This window comes from Monodon monoceros, unplaced genomic scaffold (assembly GCF_005190385.1).
Source record: "Monodon monoceros isolate NGI ecotype Baffin Bay Population unplaced genomic scaffold, NGI_Narwhal_1 Super_Scaffold_20, whole genome shotgun sequence".
Lineage (NCBI taxonomy): Eukaryota > Metazoa > Chordata > Mammalia > Artiodactyla > Monodontidae > Monodon > Monodon monoceros.
In genome coordinates this window covers 56,829,719-56,841,852 of record NW_021703777.1, presented here as the reverse complement: position 1 = coordinate 56,841,852, position 12,134 = coordinate 56,829,719, and the positions used below count along the sequence as shown (strand labels likewise).

General features: G+C 33.3%; 1 protein-coding gene and 1 pseudogene across 4 annotated transcripts in view; one reads left to right on the top strand and one right to left on the bottom strand.

The window, feature by feature from the left end:
* The window catches only part of ADGRL3 (adhesion G protein-coupled receptor L3), an 865,234-nt gene that overhangs the window by 465,034 nt on the left and 388,066 nt on the right, over positions 1 to 12,134 (top strand). For all 4 annotated transcript variants that reach the window (XM_029235469.1, XM_029235470.1, XM_029235468.1 and 1 more), the window contains one exon: positions 2,044 to 2,153. In XM_029235469.1, the coding sequence (XP_029091302.1) occupies positions 2,044 to 2,153 (110 nt within the window). The remainder of the gene's footprint in view (positions 1 to 2,043; positions 2,154 to 12,134) is intronic.
* On the bottom strand, positions 8,551 to 9,197 carry LOC114902822 (annotated as a pseudogene).

Here is a 12,134-nt window from a genome sequence, read left to right as displayed (position 1 = left end):
AAAAATGACTAGTAATTGGGTTTGTTGATATCAAACATTGATTGTTTAAATAATAAAAGATTTGTAATTGCCCATTTACATCTGAAAATTGTAAGAATAAACACAGATTGTAAATTAATTTTATTATTATAAGAGCTGTAGTAATTAGAAAAAAGGACGATAGTAGGCAGTAAAACAACAGTAGGCCAAGAGACAAAACATAATATATATAATATGTGTATATATATTTATTTTAAACATTATAATTTAATGATTTGAGATCAGCAATAATATTATATTTACAAAATATTTAAATATCAAATTTTATAATGTATACTTTCATTTTTCATTATTTCTACTTTGAATGCATTTTTGATAATAGCTGATTGTTTCTGTAACAATTATGGATATAACTGAGTTTATATAGCTGCTCATTGTATAAAATCCTGAGATAGATTTATGAGTTTATTTTTTCAAGGCGTGATGTGAAAATTGTATTGCTTTAACTGCAAAAACATGTCTTTTAACTTGAGACAGCTTCCTCTTAAGGGTTTTCTATGTAATAGGAAAGTACTGCTATTTTTAAAAAGTGTCAATACACTAAAATATTTGCACTACCTATTTGTAATGCATGTTGAGGACAGCCACATTTACATTAATGTTATTATACAATTGTCTGATAATCATCTTTAGACACTAAATCTACACAAGAGAACTTTAGAACATGTTGACCCTCAGGATTAGCTGTTATGCTAAACTGACTGATGAGAATGGAATATTGGCTTTTATTAATCTTCCACTGATAACACGAAACGTATTTTTCAGTTTAAGACATTTACTAATGAATCAATTTTAATTTAGGGACTAAATAAAATCCTCAGTAAGCCTGGCAAATGATAGCCTTGAGTAAACTCAAAGCATTTTCACTCTAAATCAAAATGAGTTCTGCCCTAAATGCTCCTTATCCAACTAGTAGCCTTGCAAGGATTCAGAGGTATTGGTCATATCAAAAAAGGAAGCATCTTTTTAAGAAAGGAAGGAAAGAAGGGAAGGAAAGAAGGAAGGAAGGAAGGAAGGGCGGAAAGAAAAAGAAAAGAAAAGAAAGAAGGAAGGAAGAGAGGGAGGGAGAGGAAGGGAGGAAGGAAGGAAGGAAGGGAGGAACTCTATTGGGTCTAGAAAGTTTCGGAGTAAAATTTACTGTAAGGAGGCCATTCTGACCTTGGGTGCCTTTTTCAGAGTAGGAATCAATTTCATTATATGTATATTTATTTACCCATGAGTAAATCTGCTAACCCAGATCTATTTAGCCCAATTGCCACAAAATATGCCTAGTTTGTGTTTCTGTTTCAATAGTGATGTCTGATTATTCTCTTTGGAGATTTAAAGTTATTCTAAATTATAGGATATTGGCATTTGTGAATAGCAATCTTTAAGGTTAGTGCCGTTATTTGGCTGTACATGAGGAATATGAGTCCATTCTTAAAAATGGTTTTACTTATGGGATTAGTTTATTATTATATTAATTTATATAAATTAAATTTTTAGATATATTTTAATATTTAAAGTTTTTACTGATTTTATTTTTTAGGTTTGGCTAAAAGCATTTCAACACCATATGTTCATTGCCTATAAAATAAATAATATGATAATCAGTGAATTTATTTTACTACTGCCTAAGTAAAGCTCTGTGGTTCTATTTTCTTAATTATTTTTTTTATAAGAGAGTGAGTTTTTCCTACCAAATCATCCAGTCTTCACATTGGCAATATCCTATGGGCCAGTTAATGTTGCTTAAGCAGTATTTAACTCCTAACTCAAAATCATGCTGTGTTCAATCAAATATTAAATTAGTTAATATGAATAAACTGAATGAATTTTTTAATGTCTAGTTTTTTTTTAGGTATACTGTAGATATTTCCTTAACAAGTCTAAAACCCTAAATTGACCAAAACCTTATTTAAATCTGTGTAATTAGGAACTAAAATAAAATTGGTATTGGTGTTAATAATGATTTAACTATGTAGAAACTTATTATTTTTTTCTTTTCTTCTCTTTTGACTTCAGGTGCAATAACAGAACCCAGTGTGCAGTGGTGGCAGGTCCCGATGTTTTTCCAGACCCATGTCCGGGAACCTATAAATACCTTGAAGTGCAGTATGAATGTGTCCCTTACAGTATGTATATTCCTGTACTTTGCTTATAAAAAGGAAAGATATTAAGCTTTGTTTTGCATGCATTGACAACATAGTCTCTATGAAAACATAAAAATAATCACATAAATTATATTTAAAAACTGGCTAATTTTAACTTTTCAGGGTCTTACATTTTCCCCACCCTTGGAAGAATTAGGTGTTGCCTGCATGATCCTGCAGCATTTAATTTTGACTATATATTTCTGTATATCAGTATCTATTCTAAAGCTCTTTTCTTAATGCAAGAATATAAAATATTTAGAAAAGCGATGAAAGAGTGGTATGCCGGTACTATATCCCTCCAGGTCCAAGCAAACAGAAATGAAAGTGAATAATATACTTGTATATATAGTAGTATAGAAAATGATAAATCTTGAATTTGATAGGAACAATTATATCTAAGCTTCCTGTGCTGCCAAGATATTGAGAAGTAGAAATATATTCACCCAGAGAGAGCAGATTGGAAAGAAAATACAAGGATTACATGGACTAAAACACTCTTTAGAGAATGTATCTTTTACAGTCTCAAGAACTGTGTCTTTGCAACCTTTATGTCAGAAATGATATATACCAACAACTTTTCTTTTTTCTTCAGGAATAATGAAAAATCAAACAATCAAAAATGACCCTTTTTTTTTTTGTGGTACGCGGGCCTCTCACTGTTGTGGCCTCTCCCGTTGCGGAGGACAGGCTCCGGACACGCAGGCCCAGCGGCCATGGCTCACGGGCCCTGCCGCTCTGCCGCATGTGGGATCTTCCCGGACCGGGGCACGAACCCATGTCCCCTGCATCGGCAGGAGGACTCTCAACCACTGCGCCACCAGGGAAGCCCTTTCTTGACTTTTTTATCCAAAGGTAGAATCATCATCTCAAAAGAAATATTTTTGATCTGACTAATTATTCATGGGATACCTTAGTGAAGGTCACTCAGGAAATCCTGTATTCTCGTATTACATATGCAGCTCATCCCAGAGGTAGAAAATTCCTCAAACAAATCCCAGGTTCCAACTTCCCTTGATATCTCAGAAGAAACAAAGCATCTGGGGGTCAGCAAGTTTACTGTGTCAAGAGGTAGTTCTAGGTTTGCCTCATTGATGTTTATTTAAAAAGCAGCACATTGCTCATGAGCTGTAAGTGTGTGTACTCCAATAACAATAGAGAAATTTGGCCAGCAAGAAATGAATTGAAATTTAAAAGTAATAATGAAAGCAATCAAGAGAAAATTTCATTGTTCCTTTATTTACAGTGTGATTGAATAGAGAAAGTTTATCTAGGGAAGTTTTATAAGCTTACTTTCTTTGTTGTGAAAAAGCATAAGTGTACAGGTTTTATTGAAATCTCAATTGAGGTTATGCTTCTTATATTGTTATCTCCAGGAACCCTTCTATAAAAATATAAAGCTAAATGACCATTTATTGTTCATTAGTGATACTTTAAAGAAATAAAATTTGTAGTCCACTTTAGAACGGTGACAGTTATACTTAGGTTGCATAATAAGATCTTTGTGAAATATGTTGAATAGCTATTTCCAAAGGCATTTTAAAAATATATTAAATAAGGTATGCCTCATTTTTAAAGACAGTTTTAAGAAACTTACAATCATTGCAACATGAAAGCTGAAGAAGTTTTGTCAAATTTTTTTTTCACAATTTTTAAAATTTAAAGAATTTCACAGCTCTTTCTTCAGTTTTCTGTATTTCTTCAGAGTTCCTTTAAGGATAACTACTCCAAATTCCTCTGCCAAACTCATTCTGAAAAATCATCTTAAATCATTTCAATATAGATAAGAACTTGCTCATACACTTTTGTATAAAAGGATTGTGGTTTACCACAGATTTCGTCTCTCATAAATTTTTAGAGTTGGGCAATTTGATTCCTGAATATCCTACATTTTCAGGTTTCTGGTAATCCTGAAAATGTACTGATTGCCTTAGAAGTATGTTCATATTATATTAAAATATTTAACTGATTGTTTCATTAAATAAGAATTATAAACACAGGTGCAACCACTTTCCAATTTATACACAGTTTAATTTATATGATATAGTATAATTGCGTTTGTTTAAATTATCTTCAGTATGTTTCAGTTAAAAGTGTAATGCGTAACTGGAAACTCATTTAGAAAATTTAACATGAACTTAAAAGAAAATAATCCAAAAGAAAGTAAAAACCGTAAAATAAACAATAGTGACTCATTTGCAAGGTAAGCTGGTTTAGTAGAAAAATGGCCAGATATCAGGAAGCCTGGTTACTTAACAGAAATTCTGGATACTTTAGCCTCAGGTAAGCTATTAAAATTTTCTGCATCTCAACTTATAGACTTTCCCTCATCTATAGTACAGTAGTCCCCTGTTATCTGTGATTTCACTTTCCTTGGTTTCAGTTATCCATGGTCAACCTCAGTCTGAAAATATTAAATGGAACTTTCCAGAAATAAACAATTCATAAGTTTTAAATCATGTGCCATTCTGAGTAGCATGATGAAATATGCCATCCTACTCGAGACGTGAATCATCCCCCTGTTTAGTGTATCCACTATATATGCTACCCACTTGTTAGTCATCTGTAACACTTCAGCTCTCACACTATCATAGTGCTTGTGTTCAAGTAACCCATATTTTAATGGCCGCAAAACGCAAGAGGAGTCATGCTGGAAATTTGGATATTTTCTTACTGTGCCTAATTTATAAATTAAACTTTATCATAGATACGTATGTATAGGAAGAAAAACAGTATATATAGGGTTTGGTGCTATCTGCAGTTTCAGGAATCCACTGTGCGTCTTAGAATGTACTCCCTGTGGATAAGGGGTGGGCTACTACAAGTTCTGATTTAGTTAATAATAAACTCTTTTTCTTTTCTCCACCATAAAAAAACACTGATTTTTCCATTGCTGAAAATATTCACTTATTAAAATAGCTTTCATTTATTAACATTTACTACATGGCTTATATGTTTACATACATTATTTTATTTAATTCTCACACTCTCCTCCCTGTTAGGCATGAGTGTCAGCACTTTACTGAAGAGGAAACATACTCAATAACATTAGTAAAATGTTTCATGTAAAATGTAGAATAGCTAGGAAATGGCAGAGCCAAGAGTTGAGTTTGTCTGTAATACCTGTTCTTAAGGACGCAGCTATAGTTCTCCCCCTAGATTTTACCCTTTATATTTTCAAGAGTTATTCAGTGGTGTTCAATATTTAACTTTCATCAGTACAGTAAAGGTACATAGTGAAAGCAAATGCTTCAAGGGCCCGGACCCTTTTTCTTCTTTCTTTTGCTACTTACTTTTAAGAGGTTTGTATTCTTTTCTTAAAACAGCTGAATCACTGCAACTTTTATTTTCCCAAACACCTAATGAAGCTTTATGGCAAAGACTAATTTGTGCTATAAAAATACCACCGACAATTTAGAATGAGGCTCTTATCTAAGTAGTAACTTAAAAAGTTGTTTAAATTACCTGTATTATAGGAGAAAATCCTTGTACTTAATTAATATGCTTGTTAAAAGACCCTATTGTATAAGTAGCAAACAGACTTCATATTTAGGATTCAATATTAATATTTGAAAATTTTCTAACTGAACAACTGAATAAACAACCAAACAACAAATACTCTTAGGTTCTGTTTGTTATATAATTTAATAATATCCATTTTCATTTTGAATTTAAGATGACAAACTGCAGTGTATATGGTGATATTTGTTATGAATGTTTTCTTAATATTGATATGTGGAAAAATATTATTGATATTTTCTTTTTTTATATATGCTCTGTGTATATATGTTTCTATGGTAATATTGATTTTTAAGGTGATACTTTTTCATGGAAAATATCGAAAGAAAATATAGAAATATAGAAAAACAAAATATATAGAAAAACATCAATATTAATGATATATAAGTATATAAGAGGTAATATAGAAAAGTTCAACAAAGTTTATTGTATCACACAGGAGAAGGAAAATTAAAAACATCTAAGATAAGCTTGCAATAATTTTTGCAGAGTTTTAGGAGTCAGTAAATTGGTGTATAAATGAACACTGAAATTTTTAAGAGGACTTTAACCTAAATCAACCAAATGGTGTGGCTTGTTTTGAAAAGATGACAGTGGGAAATAAAATAAGGAAAATTAGGAATTTAAAACAATTTAGTGAGGCTACTGAATTTGTCTTATACTCAGTTTTTTGAGTGTCTTGTACACAGTTTTTTCAAAATCACTAAAGTTGTATTTAATCTTTTCTTTCTACTGTCTGTAATTTCTTGTTTGGGTTCAACAGATAGCCTGTTTTGGGGACAGTTGAATCAATACTTTTCTCTGTTCCTGTGACACTTTAGTTCCAGTATGACTTTTATAGCCTTTGCCTTTTCTTTTGAGGTTTGATTTTCCTCCTTCGTGATATTTCCTCCCTAGGAGATGACCCAAATATTCAAGAGGTTAAACCTCAGCATTTACCAATGCCACAGTTTTGTTTTTGCAGCTTCCTTCTTCTCACCCCACCCCATCACTTCTAGCCTGATTTGGGATGGAAATTTTGGCATCTTTAAGTAGAGCTTCCTTCATTTAGCCAGTTTACGGGGATGACTTGTGTTAGAGAGAACACAGTAAAACAACTAACCACCTATATAGAGTATTTCTGAGCAAAAAGTCTTTACTTTAGCTTTACTTTGTATCCTGCTGATAATTTGTCTTTTTTCCAAGGCGCACAGTTTCACACACATTACACTCAAAAAGTGTTTGTCTTCTCTCACAGTCCAGCATTTCTCTTCAGTTTTTTGTTTCTTTTTAAAAATACAAAGTACATATTACTTATTCAGTAATCTTCTCTGCTGGTAGATTTTCTTTGAAATAGACGGGGGAAGCACACAATTGGAGAGCCACTAGAAATGAGTGTTTGGTAGTGGGAAGCAGCCGCATAGCACAGAGAGATCAGCTCGGTGCTTTGTGACCACCTAGAGGGGTGGGATAGGGAGGGTGGGAGGGAGGGAGACACAAGAGGGAAGAGATATGGGAACATATGTCTATGTATAACTGATTCACTTTGTTATAAAGCAGAAACTAACACACCATTGTAAAGCAATTATACTCCAATAAAGATGTAAAAAAAAAAAAAAGAAATGAGTGTTTGGTTAAACCAATCTTATTTTATAGCACTTACAGACTTTCTCACCATTCATATTAACCATCTGAAGTTATGTATGTGATTGTCTTTATGGAAAGACATGCAAAACAAGTAATGTTGGAAATTAATATTTACAATTAATTATATAATCTGCTATTTTGTCTTTTTTTACTAAAAGAAAAAAGTACTATCTTTCAGCATTTAAAATGAACAAAAGCCTTTAAATATTTAGTTATAAATAACTAAATACATTTTGCAACTAATATTCAACTGAGTGCATATTTTAATATGTTCACACTTTGGCTCCTATTATGTAAATAAATAATTACATATTTTAAAACTCATGCTGAAATTAACCCACATGTTAAATTTTAAAAATATCACAGAATGTCAAGATATAAATTGATTCCCAATGCCTCAGTACCTTTTCCAGTTTCTGATACATAGGAGACACTCAGTTAAGGCATACTGAATGATTGAAAGAAAAAAGGAAATATGGTCAAAATTTAATCCTCTAAAATCATTATGTTCATTGCTAAAATGATAAACAAAAGAAACTCTTGTCTACACACAAGACCTTATTAATTCAAAGGGAAGATCTATGGTAAAAAATATAGATTATATGAATTTTAGTTTTTCCAAATTGTTTGATATTGTAATTGTATTCCTCAAGAATGCTAGAATGGTCCTAGCAACCAATTTGTTTTTCATATTATTCTTCTGTATGCCTCCATATAATGCATCAAGTATTGTCCCTTTATAAGAGGAATGTCAGTTATCTAAATTCTCCTTTTTAGAATGATAGTTATAACAAGAACAATAAAATTCTTCCTTTCTTTCTCCTTTTTCTTCCCACCAAAGTTTCTTTCTTTTTTCTTTTCTTTTTTTTTTTAGATATTTGAAATACAATTTTATTCTGATTCTAAACAAAAAGGAATGGGAATGACAGTAACAAATAAGATTCCACCACTGAATATTGTGATGTGACTGTAGCAGTCTTATATTTGGAACTCAAGGAGGAAACAACTGTGTTCCAAAACACCTAAATATGTAGGTCCAAAAAAATGAAGGTTTTTTTTTTTTTTTAACTGCTACATTCACTCCGAAGCCCATTCATCTCCTTCAGCATCCCAAAGATTAAGCACATGTTCTGCTTAGCTATATAATAAAGTGGCAAACATGCTGCACCACTGATATCACAGGACAGTTGCCTATAAAACTAGACTTCTGATGCTGGGCTCCAGCTTCACTTTCTCACAGGTCATCATCTTCATCCGGGAGGGCAGTTGGCTGAGCAACCTCTAGATCGTGCTCTTACTGCGCTGCCAACGCTGGGTCCATGATCACCTCTGGTGGGGCGAGAGCAGGCATGGCAATGAACTCCAAGTTAGGGTCTCCCATCAGTTTTCTAGCCAGAGGAAGGGCTTTTCAAAGTTGTAGTTACTTTTGGCAGAAATGTCATAGTACTGAAGATTCTTCTTTTGGTGGAAGACAATTGACTTTGACTTAACCTTTCTGTCCTTAATATCCACTTTGTTGCCACACAACAAGATGGGGATAGTCTCACACACTGGTACCAGATCTCTATGCCAGTTAGGCACGTTCTTGTAAGTAACTCTCGATGTTACATCAAACATTATAATGGCACCCTGAGCTTGGATATAATAGCCATCTCTCAGTCCACCAAGTTTCTCCTGACCAGCTGTATCCCATACATTGAACTTAATAGGTCCTCTGTTGGTATGGAACACAAGGGGATGGACCTCAACACCCAAGGTAGCTACATACTTCTACTCAAATTCACCAGTCAGATGACGTTTCACGAATGTAGTTTTACCAGTACCACCATCACCAACCAATGTAAGTTTGAATTGAAGTTGGGGTTCTCCTTGGGCAGCCATCGTGATGTTAACGCGGGCGGGGGCTGCGAGGGTGCGCCATGGTGACGGCGTCTGGGGCGCTGCTCCCCCGCCCGGCTCCCGCGGCCCCCAGGGCCAGGCTCACGCCTGCTCCAAGCGCAGACCGGACAGAGCGGAGGCCTGCTTGGCGCGGAGGCCAGGGGCCAGTTTCTTTCTTAAATAGTTTCTACTTGACAGTATCTTGCACCTAACATATAATTCATAAAGCTTTTTCAAGTGAATCAGTAATTACTTAATAGTTAATTTAAACTTTTATTGTATGTCCCAAATATGAAATATTCATAAAAATTGCTATTATAAGTTTGGAAAACAGGAAGCATAGGTGGACTATATACTTTCTTAGAAGTTTTCACCCTAAATTCTGTCCTGTTCTTGTCTAGCTGCTTCATATGTTTATGGAAATTATTCTCAACTAGTTTATATCATTTGCTTTCAAGACCTCCCTCTTTTATCTTCCTTTCATCACACAACGTCTATTGCAGACCAGGCACTATGCTAAACACTAGGTAGAATGCTAGGATAAAAATTCTGCCATAGAGGAATTTAGCCAAATGAGGCTCAAGGTCCCCAAAGTTACACTGTTCCTAGCTCAGCAAAGCAACTGAGCACTTCATGTTAGCAGTGCACCTGGAAGACATGCCCATCCCATAGCGGCTGATGTTTGTAGGGGGTGTGTGGGGGTGTATATCTTCAGGGAAGGTTTTCTAGAGGAGATGACTCTTGAGCTGAATCTTAAAGAATGAGTAGACTTTAATGAGAAGGGCAGTAATTTTTGGCAGATGGGACAATGTAAGGATAAGTAACTGTTACCATTAATATAAAACCAAAACACTTTGGTGTTTGCATGAAAAACAAAACACAAGAGTGACAGGAGATGAACCCATAGATGGGCAGGGTAGAAATCATGACTTACCTGTATGCTGGGATTCTTCTGAGCCCTAATACTCATCACAGTGTGGAGCATAAAGATAGTAAACTATTTTTAATGTAATTAACTAATATATTAATAAGAAATACTTGTTTGAAGATCTGCAAAAACCAATTTTGACTAATTTAAGTTGAAAAATGAAGCCTTTTGTGGCGGGAGGGAGGGTGGGAAATACAAAGTAATAGTTCCAGAATCAAAAGAAGAAAGGTGAAAAACAGGTCTGAAAAAATAAGATCCAGTGATCTAGTGAACAAGAGTTAGTGGACAGTCTCTTAAGTACTCTGCGTTTGGATGAATCAGTTACAAAAATGGTCCATCTGATCTAAGTCCTGTAATGATCTGGGCTAGGACATCAGGACTGCATGAAACTAGAGCTGAGTAGTTGCTGCACCTTTTAAATAAGGTCTGCTCTTTGCTATTTCCTGTCATTTCCATTACTTATTTTATTGTACTTGGTTCATTATACTCTTTTAAAATATCTCCTGGCTTCTGAATATACTTAAATTTACAACTCTTGTTCTAGAGTTTGTAGCTAATCAATGCTAATAGGTGTAAAAGCACTCTAAATAGTTACTATATATATATTTTTATTTCCAAAATATGTAGTATTAAGTTCTTGCACCAACAATAATTCTACCAATAGAAGTTTATCAGTACGTATTATGGGTTAATCAGTGTGTTAAGTGCTGGGGAAAAGTAGAGTTCGGCCTTATGGATCTGGTGGTCCCGTGGATAAGGCAAATAATAAACACATTAACCAATACATATAATCATAAATGATAAAATGCAAGAAGAAAATAAACACAGTTGTACAATAGAAAACAATAAAAGGGCTAGCTTATATAGGTGTGATAAAAGACTGCTCTCAAGAGAGGGTACTTGAAACCTGAAGAATGAGAATGAGACAGTCAGGCAAAGAGCCTGGGAAAAAGCTTTCAAAGCAGAGAGATCATTAGCTCCAAAAAGTGTGAGGCTGGGAAGAGGTTGGCTTGTCCTAATAACTGATAGAAAGTCAGTGTGTTTGCAGTCAACATGGGGGAGAGTGACTTAGACCCAATCTAATTACCAATCAGCAATTTGTACTATTAATACCATTAATAATGAAGCAGCAATTTCTTTCAAGTTTCTAGGATTTATTAAGAATCAAAATATGTTTGCAGAATGAAATTTAATAAGGTGATATTTCCTTTAAAATATATATTTTTGAAAATATTACATTCTACAATAACATAAAGGTAAACTTATATCAAATCAACCAAATATCAAATGGCATCAACAGCTAGAAAGAATACATATATTTATAGTGGATTAATAATATGTAAGTGTACACATGATGCTAATTGTAAGGAAACAAGATGAATTGAGAGTATTAAAAAATTAATTGGATTGGCAAAGTTAGGAAAATATTTGATTTAGGAAGTAAAATGCTATTACAGACATAAATAAAGTTGGGGGATTAGTTTACCCATGCTCACTTGCTTTATTTGAAATAGTAAGATTATAGAACTAATGCACTTAAACTTAATTCAAATAAATTTTTATAAGATCATCAAATTGAATAGCATAAACATGTGAGGTTTAAAGAGACATGGAATATAACATTTTGTTTTTAAAATATACTGCATCTGTATGGGAAGAGAAGTAGTGAAAATGTGAAGGGTTTTATTTTTTTCCCCAAAGTGTTTATTGCTAAAAAGATCTTATAGCAAACTTGATGTATGAGATCTAAAGAGTTAATTTTCCAGATAAAATTTTTCTAAATTCTTGTAAAATCAATTGAAATACTATGAAAGAGCATTGTTAATTTTCTTGTATTATAGTCATTAATCTTATGAAGCTAGAAAAAAAGCAATCAATTTGCTTGGAAAGTACTTCATTCAGATTTTGCAATTTTAACATAATAGTACTTCGTTAAAATGATTAGTTAGTATACGGAAAAATCTACATAAACTTTAATGTTTTTGTTTTATTTTTGAGGAATTTCTCCAATG